The 17,571-nt window shown below is 41.6% G+C and overlaps 1 protein-coding gene across 1 annotated transcript in view; it reads left to right on the top strand.

Moving 5' to 3' along the window:
- Positions 1-12,191, top strand: part of LIX1 (limb and CNS expressed 1) — a 233,690-nt gene extending 221,499 nt beyond the window's left edge. Inside the window, exon 6 of the mRNA XM_075341905.1 lies at positions 9,345-12,191. Coding sequence (XP_075198020.1) covers positions 9,345-9,629 — 285 coding nt within the window. The 3' untranslated portion in view covers positions 9,630-12,191. The remainder of the gene's footprint in view (positions 1-9,344) is intronic.
- The last annotated feature ends 5,380 nt before the right edge of the window (positions 12,192-17,571 follow it).

A 17,571-nucleotide genomic window follows, 5' to 3' on the forward strand; every position in this document is an offset into this window, starting at 1 on the left:
ATTGAAGGAATTGTCAAGTTCGGTGGAGAAAGCCTGATGATTAGGGGTTGTTTAAAGGCGGTGGATACTTGACCAGAATCGATAGTGGTCTCAATGCTGAGCTATATGTGAATATCCTACAATACTAGTTACTTCGTACTCTTGAATACTATGAGTATGAAAAGTATGACTGTCACGCTAGGTACAGGGAAGTACCAAGCAAACGGCAAAAGGGAAGGGAAACCTGCATCCAGGGAAGGAGAGATGGTGACCCCTGACCAAACCTACCGCTAGCTCCTGGGGTCCATCACCACCCTAGATAGGGTCCGTACCTATGTGCCGAGCCAGATACTTGACCCTACAATGACCCTAGAGATGGGGCCTAGATAGTGAACCGGTGGGATGAGCTCATTGTCAACCCTACTAAACACTAAAGAAGACACAGTGAGCGCACACACACACATGGGGAAAGCACATGAAGAACTTATTCGAGATGACTCAAGAAGTAGTTCAGCAAAGAACAGCAATGATCCTACAGATGAGTACAAGCCACCTGCTTGCATCCAAAGCTTGTGAAGAAACTGAATATCACCAGCACAAGTCCATGAAAAATGTGTATGGAAACCCAAGGGGAAATACAGATTAGCAGCTGAAGGGAAGAATCCAGCAGAGGAGATACTTCATACACTGTATACTGACAACAGAAATAATAGAAAGTCAAAGAGCATTTTGTGTAGCCATACTCTGTGACCTTCTACTGCCGAACACCACAGGACTGTCTGTTACCTGTGAGACACCTGTGACAATGACGTAGTTTTCCAGGAGGAGAATGGCCCAAAGTATACGTCAAGACTGCCAAAGAAATGGTTCAGTGACAATTAAGTAGTACTGGATTGGCCCCCACAGTCCTCAGAACTCAACCCAATTGAACACTTGTGGGTACAGTTGAAGAAAAAGCTGTATACATAACCAAGTGAGTCGACCAGTATGCTCCAACATTGGGAAAATGTAGAAGAGACCTGGAATCAGATTTTGGTTGATACATGCTTGAATCTGATTGAGAACATGTCCAGAAGGATTTAGGCAGTGTTGAAAGCCAAAAGGTGGATTTACAAAATACTAATAAAACAATAAAAATTAAATTTAGATTTTTAGGAAAACAGTAACAATAAAGTGAGATGACAAGAATCTGCATAATTAATCATATGCTGAATAGTTGCAAGTCAAATTTATGTATGAGATAGCCAAGATGATTGTCTATAAAATGAAGTTATTCTCAAGCTCACAACTGTAGTGGATGGTATGATATGGAGCTTGAAATTCAAAAGTTCAAAAACATTGTTATCCTTTTGCTCATCAGTGTAAATGTAATTAGTGTGGTAACATTCTCCGATGACTTTGGTATCACATGACCACCTCTGTAACCTGCTGGATCACTGTGTGGAGCGATGGTTACAATCTCAATGCTACAGAGCCTCATTCTGAATTCTCATAGACTTACATTCAAAAAGTTGTCACAACTCCACACAGCAATCATGCGGGATACAGGAGATCACAAATGTGGTGACATAGTGTCACAGCAGACCCGAACTAGGTGGATATGAGGACAAGCTAGAGGCCAGGAAGTATATTATTATACTAATTACAGGCCAGTACACAGTAGCTAAGACACAGAAAATGTAAAAAACTGGAGTGGTCCTTAAATATCAGGTCAACCGTATCCGACTCCAAGCACCCCTGTCAATTAGCGGATTAAGGGACCTGAAGTGCAATCCTTGGTGTAGCTTAATTGCTTGCCATGCACAGCACTGTACAACTACAAAAGGGGAGAGCAGCATTGTAAGGAAAGGGGGAATCCAACTGTGATTTCTTGAGAATGTGAGAAAGTAATACCCAGAAACACTGAGAAAAAGAATAGAGCTCTGCTGCGACAAAGCAAATAATAGGGAATAAAATATCTGTGACCTCTGGGAAAGGGAGTGCGCCCTGCTGTGACCTTACAAGAAAAAAGGAACATCTCTGGTAATAAAATGGGAAGTGGCATAAGCCCTGCTGGGACCAAGGGAAAGGGAAGGGGTGCCCAGCTGTCACCACCCAGGCTTTTGCAGGAGGAGGGAGATTCTGTGACTTATTGAGAAATTTAAGGGGTGGTTCACTACTGTGCAATAGTGACCACATCCCTGTAAAACTGATAGGGAAGGCTTTTGTAAAATATTTTGTTCAGCCAATTCTGTCTTTGAGCAGTGCTATTGTGGTCCGCTCATACCCATGAAGTGACCCCCCCAAGGCTCCATGACCACTGAGATCTGGTGATATCACGTCAACTTCCAGTTGACCCGACATCACCGGGGCCGACCCCAGTCTTTCTGAGTGACTGGGCTGTGGGCGACGTTTCACCGCACATCACAGCCCAGCATCTCGCTCGTGCTGTCTTTCACTGCAGAGTGCTGCAAGCAGGAACGATGCTGTGGTGTGATGAGCGGCAAAACACCGCCCACAACCAAGTAAGTCAGGAAGACTGGGGCCCACTTCAATGATGTCGGGTCAACTGGAAGTTGACGGGACATCACCGGATCTAAGAGGTCAGAGAGCCCAGGGGGGTCATTTCATGGGTATGAGCAGACTGCAATAGCGCTGTTCAGAGGCAGAATTGGCTGAACAAGGTGTTTCACAGAAGCCTACCCTATCAGTCTTACAGAGCTGTGGCAACTATTCCAGAGTAGTGAACCAACTCTTTAAAGATACTCAGGGGGAGATAAAATAAAGGTATTTCTGTGATCACTGGAGAGTGGGGACTTTTGAAACTCCTGTAATAAGGACTACTGGGAGAAAGGCAGTGGTCCGGAGAAGAGTAACTCTTGTAAAGACAGTGCTTTGCAGTGATGTAACATCTGCAGCAAGAAGGGGACTACTGTGACTACAAGATCACCATCCGGCATTACAGTGCCACATGGCACTGTGACATGTAAATCCACCACTGTGCACTGTACTAAATGATTTCAATACTAACAAAATACACCTGTATAGAAAATAATCATTTTTCAATCCTTGAATATAAACTCTGCATCCAGTATATATTAATGTTATTATTATACATTGCATTTCTAATTATACATTTCCATTCTTGATTAATTCTGTCAAGTGTTTCAATGCTTTATTACAGTCCTGTAAATTATTCAATAGCAGAATTTTTTTTTTTTTTATATATACGGCCGGAAATATAATGTTGAAATCATTAAAGTCTATGAGGTAACCAACAGCTTCTCAACAGGCTACAATCCAGCTTTCTATGTACTTGATGTATATTAGGTTGTTTGGGGCCAATTTTTGTGTTTAGTAATTATGGTTAATGGGGATTATTCATTTATCTACTATTTTCTTATAATAACAAGAATATCACATTTCAGAATCCTAAATCACAGTGTTGTGGATTGAATGATGCACATTGTCTTGGTGCTGGGCTGGGGTTTTTGACATCTGCTTTTTGTGTCACACTATTTTATACCATGTTTTATGTGTTGGCTCCATAACTTTGCAACCAATTTCAGACCAAGGAGTAGCCAAACACGCATTCTTAATGAATTACCAAATCCTCGGCTTGCCATTTCACTCTCATCCTGGAGTTATAAAGTAAACCTTTTGTGGTATGTCCTGTGTTTCAGTTAACGAATCACCATTGTTCTGAATCTGTTTGAAAATGTGAAATAAATACCATGTGTTATGTGGAGGAATGCCGTACACAGGCCATGTGTTGAGAAGGTCCGGTCTCAATTTTCTTTAGTTAGATCTGTAACTATAAATATAGTCTCTCTTCACTTTGTTTATTATTCCAACAAAAAAAGGCTAAATTAAGAATTCAGATGTTACAGAAGCCATTCCAAGCCGTTTTTTCATGATTTCATCCATAACATATCTATTAGGCTGCGTGCCCACGATCAGCGTTCACAGCGTTTTGGATGCAGTGTTTTTGTGGGGTCCAAAATGCTGCGTTGTACAGTACAAGCACAGTGGATGAGATTTCTATAAATCCCATGCCCACTGTGCTTGCTTTTCATGCAGCGTAAACGGACATGCAGTGTGGATTCCCGAGCTGCAGCATGTCAGTTTATTGCTGCGGAGCCACGAGTGCTCTCAACACAGATAAGAGAGAGAAAGACCACAGCGGCCCAAACCCTGATTATGGGCACGAGCAGTTGCGGTCTCCTGCGGTTTTGACGATCAGCTGATTGCTGTGGGTTTCACTCCCAACACCCATGGGAAACACGGTATATGTAGTATTACATGGTGGCCGATCAGATGGAAAACCTTTCATGTCATACAAGGACGGCTTAAGGTGGGGCAACCTGATAAGTTACTTTAAAATCTGCAATTATAGCAATGACTGTCAAAAACCAGTGCCCCCACTAGGGCCTCATTTATGAGAATTTGCCTCATGGTAAGATCATTCTGGTTGCCTATAGCCACTGCAGAAGAAACTAGTGCCTCATTTTTGAAGATTGCTCACAGTAAGATGGTTTTGTTTGGCCGTAGCTACTGAAGAAGTAACTAGGGCCTCATTTATGAAAATTGCCTCAAAGTTAGGGGCCCTTTGCACAATACGACATCACAAGCCGATGCTCCGATGCCGTGCACGATAGTCCCCGCCCCCGTCGCAGCTGCGATATCATGGTGATAGCTGCCGTAACGAACATTATCACTACGGCAGCTTCACATGCACACACCTGCCCTGCGACGTCGCTCTGGCCGGCGAACCGCCTCCTTATTAAGGGGGCGGGTCGTGTGGCGTCATAGCGACTTCACACGGCAGGCGGCCAATAGAAGCGGAGGGGCGGAGATGAGTGGGACTTAAACATCCCGCCCACCTCCTTCCTTCCGCATTGGCGGCTGTGACGCAGGTAGGAGATGTTCCTCGCTCCTGTGGCTTCACACACAGCGATGTGTGCTGTCGCTGGAACGAGGAACAACATCGTAACATCAGTCATTTCCAAATCATGGAAAAGACCGACGCTACACCGATGATACGATTACGACGCTTTTGCGCTCGTTAATCGTATCAAAAAGGCTTTATACGCTACGATATCGACAGCGAGGCCGGATGTGCGTCACTTTCGATTTTACCTCACCGACATCGCACCTGCGATGTCGTAGTGTGCAAAGTGCCCCTAAGATTGTTCTAGCAACCAGAGTGCAGATTTCACCATTGAAGTTGCTGAGGTAAAGTGAAAGCTGAGCTCTGATTCGTTGCTATAGACATCTAGAACAGTCCGACTGAGAGGCAGTTTTCATAACTGAGATTTCAGATCCTTCAGGACACACATTTTCTGATATATATACAGTGCCGACAAGTAGTATTCAACCCCCTGCAGATTTAGCAGGTTTGATAAGATGCAAATAAGTTAGAGCCTGCAAACTTCAAACAAGAGCAGGATTTATTAACAGATGCATACATCTTACAAACCAACAAGTTATGTTGCTCAGTTAAATTTTAAAAAAATTTCAACATAAAAGTGTGGGTCAATTATTATTCAACCCCTAGGTTTAATATTTTGTGGAATAACCCTTGTTTGCAATTACAGCTAATAATCGTCTTTTATAAGACCTGATCAGGGCGGCACAGGTCTCTGGAGTTATCTTGGCCCACTCCTCCCTGCAGATCTTCTCCAAGTTATCTAGGTTCTTTGGGTGTCTCATGTGGACTTTAATCTTGAGCTCCTTCCACAAGTTTTCAATTGGGTTAAGGTCAGGAGACTGACTAGGCCACTGCAACACCTTGATTTTTTCCCTCTTGAACCAGGCCTTGGTTTTCTTGGCTGTGTGCTTTGGGTCGTGTCTTGTTGGAAGATGAAATGACGACCCATCTTAAGATCCTTGATGGAGGAGTGGAGGTTCTTGGCCAAAATCTCCAGGTAGGCCGTGCTATCCATCTTCCCATGGATGCGGACCAGATGGCCAGGCCCCTTGGCTGAGAAACAGCCCCACAGCATGATGCTGCCACCACCATGCTTGACTGTAGGGATGGTATTCTTGGGGTCGTATGCAGTGCCATCCAGTCTCCAAATGTCACGTGTGTGCTTGGCACCAAAGTTCTTGATCTTGGTCTCATCAGACCAGAGAACTTTGAACCAGTCTGTCTCAGAGTCCTCCAAGTGATCATGAGCAAACTGTAGACGAGCCTTGACATGACGCTTTGAAAGTAAAGGTACCTTACGGGCTCGTCTGGAACGAAGACCATTGCGGTGGAGTACGTTACTTATGGTATTGACTGAAACCAATGTCCCCACTGCCATGAGATCTTCCCGGAGCTCCTTCCTTGTTGTCCTTGTGTTAGCCTTGACTCTTCGGACAAGCCTGGCCTCGGCACGGGTGGAAACTTTCAAAGGCTGTCCAGGCCGTGAAAGGCTAACAGTAGTTCCAAAAGCCTTCCACTTCCGGATGATGCTCCCAACAGTGGAGACAGGTAGGCCCAACTCCTTGGAAAGGGTTTTGTACCCCTTGCCAGCCTTGTGACCCTCCACGATCTTGTCTCTGATGGCCTTGGAATGCTCCTTTGTCTTTCCCATGTTGACCAAGTATGAGTGCTGTTCACAAGTTTGGGGAGGGTCTTAATTAGTCAGAAAAGGCTGGAAAAAGAGATAATTAATCCAAACATGTGAAGCTCATTGTTCTTTGTGCCTGAAATACTTCTTAATACTTTAGGGGAACCAAACAGAATTCTGGTGGTTTGAGGGGTTGAATAATAAATGACCCTCTGAATAAACTTTTCACAATTTAAAAAAAAAAAAAAAAAAGAAATAACATTCTTTTTTGCTGCAGTGCATTTCACACTTCCAGGCTGATCTACAGTCCAAATGTCACAATGCCAAGTTAATTCCGAATGTGTAAACCTGCTAATTCTGCAGGGGGTTGAATACTACTTGTAGGCACTGTATATATATATATATATATATATATATATATATATATATATATATATTATACATATATATACATATATATACATATATTCACCCATTAGATCTCTGATCAGTGTGAGGTGATTACTAAGGGTCATAGTTCTAATAAAATAATAATTGTGTAGTAGCTGTTTGGTCATTGCCTGAGATGAGAATAGCTGATCCCCCAGTCGGGGTGCTATAGGTCTGTTCCGCTCCCACTAATCAATCTGATATTGATGATCTTTGATATTGATGATCTATCTCATAAATATATTTTTAAAAGAGATTTCCAAAGATTAAAGGGAGCTTGTCAGATGTAATATGCTCCCAGAACCACGAGGAGTTCTGGGTGCATGTTACTAATCCTTGTCTAACTGTCCCTGTATCTAGTAGTATAGATAAAGAGATCTTTAGAAAAGGTATTTCTAAAGATCTTTTATCATATGCTAATGAGGGAAGGGACTAGTCCCCTAGGTGTTAGTTGCCCTGGCTAATCAGCCCCCTTAGCCTGTAAGCACGCCCCTGTGGGTGTACTAACATACTAATGAATGTACAGTGTCAGAGGCTGCTTTGTTTTTGAAAGAGAAAAAAGAAAAAAGTCTTCAGCTTACCATAGGCGACTGTGCTCCAAGACTTAAAGGTGCTCGCAGTCCTCCAGATATCACAGGCTTGTATATAACTGAGAATAGGTGTAGGGTGGACCCAGCACCAAAAGAATCAAGTATATTAAAATATCAAAATTTTATTGGACATCTAAAAATACAGAGGGTCCAAAGACTTATGATTAAGGACTTGTTTTTACTTATTGTCCGAAACGCATAAGGTACCCTCAACTTTGGACCCTCTGTATTTTTAGATGTCCAATCAAATTTTGATATTTTAATAGTCCTGATTCTTTTGGTGCTGGGTCCACCCTACACCTATTCTTTGTTTTTGAAACTTTCTCGTATTTGTCTTTGACAAAATGTTATTGAGATTCTTGGGCACAGGTTACATGTGTTTTTGATGCATATCCACTTTGGAAAAGCACTAAAAACGAATGTGCGTTTTTTACCTGAGGATTTTCTACATCTAATGCAAGTCTATACGGAAAATCTGTATAGAAAACTGCGTACCTTCATGTGAAATTGACATGCTGTAGATTTGAAAAACGCACTGCATATCAGTTCACGCAACCTAAAAAAGAAAACAGTAGGTTGAATATTTCTAAAAATCTCATTCACTTGCTGGAACTGTTAGGGTACATGCCCACGATCTGGGTTATGTGTTCTGGACGCAGCAAAGAAAGTGACATGCTGCAGATAGGAAACCCGCACCACAGGTCAGTTTACACAGAGTTAAAAAAGAACACAGAGGGCAGGAGATTTTTGTGAATCCCATCCACTGTGCTTGTACTGTAGAATACAGTGCTTGGACACAGCAAAAATACACACTATCCAAAGCGCTACTAATTTTCATCGTGAGCATGTACCCTAAGGTGCTGCGTTTTTGACTGAGAGAAAATGCACAGCGTCAAAAAGTCACTAAAAAGCTCATTATGGGAACACAGCCTTATGGACTGTGGTATGCTATATATTCATAAATGTGAAATTACACAACACATTTACGTGATACCACACTGGAACCAAATATAAATGTCAAATTCACATAATGTTGTATTTGTCTACATAATAAAAAAATACTAAAATAATATCCGTTAATATCTAGCTGTCACAGATGTGTCACAGCCTGTCACGGCCAGATGACAATCCAATTGCAGCGAGTGTTAGAAAATCCCAGAGATTGTCAGCACGTGTTGTTATCGGTCATTTCCCTGTTTCTGAAGCAGTGAACTCTATGACCCTGGGAAATTATCAATAGTTCCTTTTAGTTGCCAGCCTCTGACGTCCTATATAAACCTCACCCTGGGGTGGTTTTGGTGCAGTTTATAGTTGTTCCAGAGACTTCTGCGGTTGCTGCTCCTGAGATAAGTGTTTGATTTTTGCTATCAACCTGGGCTCAGGTAGTAGCATTTGTGCTTCCCCATTTTGTTTCCTTTAGCATTAGTGGTTTTGACAAGCGCTCAAACGCTCCATCCTTACTTAGGGTCTAGATCAGTGTTTACCTAGGGTGAGGTATTGCTCTGCGACAGGTGCGGAACCTGTTTAGAGTTGGTGAGGGTGAGCTGCAGGTTGTTCACTATTTCCCACTTTCCCTAGCGATCGGGCGTTACATACCCATTCCCTTTCTATTGTACTATACGGCCGGTATAGCTTCTATCTACGGCCGTGACACTAGCTTTGCAGATTACACCATATCCATCCACATTTTTATTTGCATCCTGTAAATGGTCAGACATCTGTGATTTGGTTCTTTTCTTACAAAACACATAACGTATTTATATCAGTGGTAAATCTAATAGAATTGTTTTTTTGTTTGTTTTCCAAACAGGAGGTCATTGCCTACTATTCCCAGTACTCCTTGGATGAGCGAATGAGGAGCCACATGGCCTTAGACTGGATAATGAAGGAAGAAGAAAGTCCTGGAATTATATCTCAGGAGCTTCAGCTCGCTCTAAGGGAATTGGAAGAATCAAGAAAAGCCGGGAGAGAGCTGCGATTCTATAAAGAAAAGAAGGAAATCTTGAGCTTAGCTCTGAGTCATATCTACAGCAACTGCATTACTTCACCTACACATGTTGATCATCTGAACTTCACGTTAAACGGTTATCACTAGTAAATCTCTGGCATTAAGTCTTCTTATAGCAGAACAGTGAATGGTGTCATGGACTATGAGTTCTTATTCATTAGACCACCCGGGTGTAACAACAAGGAAACTTTTATAGACATTGTTCCTGAGTTGTGTATTTCATAGTGATTTACAACACATTATTGCTTTGTTCTGTAACAAAACAGCAAGTTTTTTGGTAGAAGCTTTCATTTTTGTATTTTGTATATCAGCTCTATTTGTACAATATGTTACTAATATAATAATCTTGAATCATTATGGCCAGTTGATGCCTTTATAGCATATTCATGGTCCCAGATCCCCAAAATGATCATATCATTTTTTTTTTCTTCAAAACACACACATGTACAATATACATTTAAATGGAGCCGATCACAGGTTAATCATTTGCATTTCTTACGCTTTCTGTTCATTTAAAGCAACATTCCAGCATTTTTTTTTTAATGTCACCGCTGGAGTGGTATCACTAATCCAAGTTCCCTGCCACTAGTAATATACTTACCACCTGCTGTCTTCTTATCTACCCGGCACCACTCCGATCCCAATTTGCATCTTCAGCCTATTGGAAGTTAGAGTTAACAATCAAAAGATGTCAAAGCAAGTCTATGAAAGCCTCGTTCTTGCTCTCATAGACCTTAAATTGAGTTGTGATTTCCGGATCGTCAAGCAAACACTGGAGCGATTCAGCAAGTCACAAACTGCTTTAGACTGACCGCAGCACAGATAAAGATGGCATCTGGTAAGTATGAGACTAAGGCGGGCTTTACACATTGCGACATTGCTAGCAATTGCTAACGATGTCCAGCGCAATAGCACCCGCCCCCACCGCACATGCAATATGTGGTGATTGCTGCCGTAGCGAATATTATCGCTACGGCAGCTTCACATGCACATACATGCTCGGCGACGTCGCTGTGACTGCTGAACAATCCCTCCTTCAAGGGGGAGGTGCGTTCGGCGTCACAGCGATGTCACAGCGACGTCACTAAGCGGTCAGCCAATAGAAGCGGAGGGACGGAGATGAGTGGGACATAACATCCCGCCTACCTTCTCCCTTCCGCATTGCTGTCGGGTCGCAGGTAAGGAAATGTTTGTTGCTCCTGCGGGTTTACACACAGCGATGCAGGAACGACAAACAACATCGTACCTGCGGTCGACCCGACATTATGGAAATGAACGACGTTACACAGATCAGCGATATTGTACGCTTCTGTGCTCATTCATCGTCGCACCTAGGATTTAAACGTTGCGATGTCGCTACCGGCGCCGGATGTGCGTCACTAACGACGTGACCCCGACGATATATCGGTAGCGATGTCGCAACGTGTAAAGCCCCCCTAAGTGCAGAGAACTTACATTAGTGGCACCACTCCAGCACTGCAATAAAAAAAAACAACACGCTGGAGTGGTGTTTTCAAATGATTTTTATCAGTAATTGTAAATCCTCAAAATCATGATATATATGATATCCATATGTCCAATATGTCATGTCACATGGTTGCATCGTCCATTGTGTCCTTTGTTACTTCCAGATGGATGAAATATCATAAAACCTACTTTGGTTGGACAAAGCTTCAATATGACGTGACTCATTCTCGTTACAGCTGGAGCGTAGAGGATCAGGATGTTATTGTGACAGTAATTAAATTATAAATTGCAAAGCTCTACACAGGCAAAGAGTTTAAACTCTTAGCAGAACATTTGTGTGTCTCCAACCCTTTCCTCCTCCCCCTCCCTGATGCATAGAATTTTACAAGCAGCAACTATGATCTCTTATCTCAGTGATGAGAAAATCTTTATACACCATGTCAGATTTTACCTGTGAAATGGGAGAGAAAAATGAATCGAAGGAGGAGAAAGAATCAGATTTCTATGATAAGATATATTAGAAAGTTTCTTATGTTCACTTGTACTATTGATTTATGAAGTAAAAAAAGATAAAACAGTAACTCACAAAATAGCTCCCATTGACATCACCTGAATTCTTGTGGCCTACCGAATTTTCTGACATGGCTCCTATTCCCCAAATGGTCAGTCCATCTCTTATAAGGAATATCGTCATACCAGTCTTTAAAAGGAACCTGTCACCAGATTTGGCGACTATAAGCTGCTGCAGCCACCACCACTGAGCTCTTATATACAGCATTCCAGAATACTGTATATAAGAGCCCAGGCCACTGTGTAGAACATAAACACTTTTATAATAGTCTGTTACTCTCTGGTCCAGCGCCCCCTATCTCCAGTCCGGCGCCTCCTCTCTGCAGTGATAACCATCCTCCTTCTTCTGAAGCCTGGGTGAATGACGCGTCCTACGTCATGATACTAGCCAGCATTGAGGTCCTACGCAGGCGCCCTTTGATCTGCCCTGCTCAGGGCAGATCAAAGTATTGTAGTGTAGTGCGAATGCATGGGCGGTCTTTAACCTTTCCTCACGCCTGCGCATTACAGTACTTTGGTAGAGAGCAGCAACACTCATCTGACCAGACCGCCTCCCAGGTGAGTATTATAAAAGTATTTTTTACATTCTACACAGCGGCCTGGGCTCTTATATACAGCATGCTAGAATGCTGTATATAAGCGCTCAATGGTGGTAGCTGCAGCTTATAGGGGACAAATCTGGTGACAGGTTCCCTTTAAGCTCATCATAGTATGTTACTTAAGTCCAGCTGTAGGCTCTTTTTTGTATTTTGCTTTCCAGGTTTTGAAGAATCAGTAAATGGAATCCTGTAAAAATAATAGTTAGGACTCGGTAATACGAATCATTTTGTAATAGAAGTTTTATTTTGATGTCTGTTGTTTATCTGATATTCACATTGGTGGAGGTGAAGCCAAGCGCACTTATGATAATAGCTTTTCTTATGCCCAATCTCCCAACCTTGTTCCTTTGACAGCCGTGTAGGATTCCTTCAGTGATCCCCCATTAAGATCATTTAACCTCCACAGCTTGTTTGCTTATAGTCTATTTGCACTTTTTTGCTATATCTTTAGAAGTGAATACAGGTTTTTTGCACTTAGTATTTTGCACTTTTTTCTTACTTTATAACTTGCTAAACTTTTGTAGTTTTTATATTTGAGCTGTTACAAAAATAATTTATTACAAGGCTTCATCTTGTGCTAACTTTTACTGATGAAATTAGAATAAACCTGTTCAATATTATTTGGCCCCTAACTTGTAGCTTAGATTTGTGAAATCTGAAGGCTAGAAGACGTACTGCACTAAATTTAGCTAATAAAATCTCAAGTAAGAACAAAACAAGCAATATATTATAATTTTTAGCTTAAGAAAAAAATAATTAGGAGTCAAAGGCCATCCAAAATGCATTTTCAATCTAAAATGATAGATCTGCAAGTATGTAAATAGTACAATTTCAATAAATAATTTAGATATATACATAAAACCTGATGATATGACTTGTTTTGGTTCCATTATTTGTATTGCAGTTCCATCCATTATGGATATACTACTGTTTTATAGTTATATCATTTAACACTAGAAGTCCCAGAAATTTCGAGCTCCCCCCTGAAGTCCCGAAAGAGGGTCAAATGACCCTTAGTCCAAACTGAATAGAACTAACTAGAAACTAAATGGCTAAACTGAATGGAAAACAACAACCTCCTGTGATGCGACAGTAATGGCCTTAATTACAGAACAAAAGACGGTGATTATATGTTAGCTAAAATCCTTCAGGTCAATCGACCTGTCTCTGGGTTCCAAAGGTAACAATAGGAATAATAGGAAATGTTAAATGACCCCTCTCTGGGACTTCTTGTGTTAACAGATAAGGGGAACCTGTCATTAGATATGCATGATGACAATAGGTGTATTCCTCTCTGAAATGTCCTTATTAGCCTAAAAAATATTAGGGTTATTGCATAATTAGATATAAGAAACACAATGACTCTGCTTGAGCCTACAAATCAGAAGAGGCACCGAAGATTCTGGCATGTAGGAGGAGGTTTTCAGGCTCCCACTCGGCAGCCATGGACGCTGGATTCACTCACCAATCATTGTACATGCCTAAATGTTCATTTTAGGCCACCTCTCCAACAGACCGATGCTTGGTGGTGGCCGATTTCCTTGGCAATGACATGTATAACATGAAACTCAATAAATCAAATATTAGATAATGGGTGCAAGATAAAAAAAAAAGTAATGTTTACTCCCTGTGAATAGTCCTGGGCAGTTCCAGTCTCACAAGCATTGATGCAATTCTATCTTGTAGATCTATCTAGGCAGCTCCTTTAACTCTTGGTAGATATGCAGGGCGCAGATAAATACAAGGCATATTCTTACACTATAACCTGATAATGTCCAAATCAGTTTATGAAAAGGCATCATGTATTCTTTAAAAGGAATGAGGGAACACTTTAGTAATAAAAGGAAACTATGAAGCTATGTGTCACATTACTGTGCATGCATACTGTGTAATTATATTTTAGAATACCTTGCACTTAAAGGTGTTATCTATGTTCAGGAGCGCACCGTTCCCCAGCCACAGGACTTCCTAATTTCCAGGTGAGGAGTCGCTCCACTTTTACTAACAGTTCAAGCCAGCATTATTGTCAATGCGCTGGTCTCAACTTGCGTACTTCAGTTACTGCAACTTGGGAAGCATCAGAAATGCTGGGATCATATCAACCTGCTACGAAATGAAGGTGCCACCATCCTCCCTGCAATAGTCTGAGCTGATGGCCAAGGATGGGGGAAAGATGGAGCAGCATCAGGAGGGGAGCATAGGTGAAGAAGAGGATGGATCTCCTTCTGCAGATGATGAGTGCAGGGTGGTGAGAGGTGAACAGAGATTAGAAACTGCTTTACCTTAGCAATTGGGGAAGTAGTGTACAAATTAACTAGGGACTTGGCAAGAGAGCATCACTGTAGACTTGCTGCTTGGCTACTGTGCATGCCCAGGAACCATGCAGTCACCTTTTTGAGGTCATGTTCTCCTGCTTAATAGCATTCAGGTAGTAGGCATCCATAGTAATTAAGAGTCGAGAAGACTACTGTTGAAGTTTGGGTACAGCGGGTTCAGCAGGACTTTAGATAAAGTTCAGTTTGGGATCCGAACTTGACCTGAGCCCCAATGGAAATCATTTATTGGGCAGTTCGGTTTTCCACCCATTCCCGCTCGAGTGGTTTGCATACCTAAAACGCCCAAACTCTGAACTCAGCATTGATTTTTTTTGTAAAGTCTGTGTTTGTTACGAACACCAAACTCTACTGTTCTGGTTCACTCATCTCTAATCATGAGGGACGAAAAGTGGAGGTTGAAATCACGACTTCTAGAACGAGTGCCCATCCCAAAGGCTACGAGCGGTAAACCATAAAACTCAATAAATAAAATGAACAGTACAAGACATAAGAAGCTAAGTAATTAAAAATGTGCTTAGTTTTACAGAATAAACCTTTAATGGATGGATGTCCCAATAGTTGGCCACTACAGTATATTATTGTTACAAGGAAATCCCATCAGTGTATGTTTCATGTTTTGGATGGATTGCTGTTTTTATAGTATAAATCATAATTGAAATGATAGTGTAGTAAAATATCAAACACATAACACACAAAAATATCTGCTGTAGTAGCACTACTGCCTATAAGTACAGTTGGAAATGGCTGAACCCATGTAATTTTTTTGTTTTATTTTTTTAATACAAGATGTAATTTTTGTTGCTTTGTTCTTAATGACAATTTAGTTGATCAAATAAAGATGTACAGTCAATTTTATAAGTTTCCATTTTGTGCTACATTTTCTCTTGAATATTAACAGCGTTGTCCGTCTATATCACTGTCTATATATGTAGTTCATAAGAGGGATCCTTCCAATACGTCAGAGCAGAGACTTGTCCCTATCAGCAATTAAACTGGTGGGATTATTACCTTAAATTTATTTACTGCACAATGACACCTTAGCAGATTGATGGGAGGTGTGCTGCATGTAGACTGGACATTATCCTTGAAAACCACAGGCAATAAAATAGTTTTCTACACACAATTGTAAAGCCAAAGCATGAAATTTAAGAAAACAGTGAAAACAGGGCTAATGTAACAATACTATATGCTAAATTTTACATGTATTGACTACTAGAGATGACCGAATGTTTTGAAATTCAAACACACTGACTGACAAATTTTCTAAAAAATTAGATGTGCTGCAAACAAATGTGCGCAAATCTGTATCTGCATTAGTATTGTAAAAATCAATAATGAATAGTTTGTAATTGCTCCGAAAATATATATGGTGGACATGAGACAAAACCCTGCTAACCATAAGAGCTTACATTCTACAGAGGAGAGAGAACCCTGCTGATCACAAGAGCTTATACTCTATAGGAGAGCGAGAGGACTCCACTGACTATAAGAGCTTACACTCTGCAGGGGAGAAAGGACCTTGCTGATCACAAGAGCTTACATTCAACAGGGGATAGAGAACACCACAGATCACAAGAGCTTACACTCTATAGGAGAGCGAGAGGACTCCACTGACTATAAGAGCTTACACTCTACAGGGGAGAGAGGACACCACAGATCACAAGAGCTTACACTCTATAGGAGAGCGAGAGGACTCCACTGACTATAAGAGCTTACACTACAGGGGAGAGAGGACCCTGCTGATCACAAGAGATTACACTCTATAGGAGAGCAAGAGGACTCCACTGATCACAAGAGCTTACACTCTACAGGGGAGAGAGGACACCACATATCACAAGAGCTTACACTTTACATGGGAGAGAGGACACCACTGATCACAAGAGCTTACACTCTATAGGAGAGCAAGAGGACTCCACTGACTATAAGAGCTTACACTCTACAGGGGAGAGAGAACCCTGCTGATCACTAGAGCATACACTCTATAGGAGAACGAGAGGACTTTATTGACTATAAGAGCTTACGCTCTACAGGGGAGAGAGGACCCTGCTGATCACAAGAGCTTACACTCTATAGCAGAGCATTAGAACTCCACTGATCATAAGAGCTTACACTCTACAGGGGAGATAGGACACCACAGATCACAAGAGCTTACACTTTACATGGGAGAGAGGACACAACTGATCACTAGCGTTTACACTCTACAGGAGAGTGAAAGGACCCCACTGACCATAAGAGCTTACACTCTACAGGGAGGACAGGACCTTGCTGATCACAAGAGCTTACACTCTATAGGAGAACGAAAGGACCCAACTCACCATAAGAGCTTACACTCTACATGGGAGAAAAGACACAGAATAACTTATACTTTACATGAGACAGAGAACCCCACTGACCAAAGGAGCTTAAACTCTACAGAGCAGCGAAAACCCTGCTGATCACAAGAGCTTACAACAGAGTGAGAGGATCCCACTGACCTTAAGGGGCTTACACTCTACAGGGGAGAGAGGACACCACCGATTCCAAGAGCTTACACTCTACAGGGGAGAGAGGACACCACTGATGCCAAGAGCTTACACTTTACATGAGAGAGAGAAGTTTGCTGATTATAATAGCAGGCACTCAAGACAGAAACTTGAAACTGCAAATTTCAGGAAATTGTACTCAAACTCAATCCTCTGCAGATCTATCCACTCATCTCTACTGACCGCACTATCAATTTAGAATGAAAGTTCACTTAAAGTTAATGTCCACTCTTAAATACATTGGTCTCTAACATTTTGTGATGACACGTTTTTTAATATCTTTGTTCTACCGCTCCATTTTGTTTTTATACAGAACTCAAAATCCCCCACATAAACATAGCAATATGTTACAAAATAAATTTTACTGCAATATCACCAGCGGGATATGAGTATTATCAACTTCAATATATACAATATTATTATTATATGCAGTATTATTCAACGACACAGGTATTTTTTAAGAGCACCATATCGGGATGTGTAGCACATAAGGGGGCTTTGTTTCACTCATGGCGTGGCCTAGGGCACAGTACAC

This window comes from Anomaloglossus baeobatrachus, chromosome 1 (assembly GCF_048569485.1).
Source record: "Anomaloglossus baeobatrachus isolate aAnoBae1 chromosome 1, aAnoBae1.hap1, whole genome shotgun sequence".
NCBI classification, from domain to species: Eukaryota; Metazoa; Chordata; class Amphibia; order Anura; family Aromobatidae; genus Anomaloglossus; species Anomaloglossus baeobatrachus.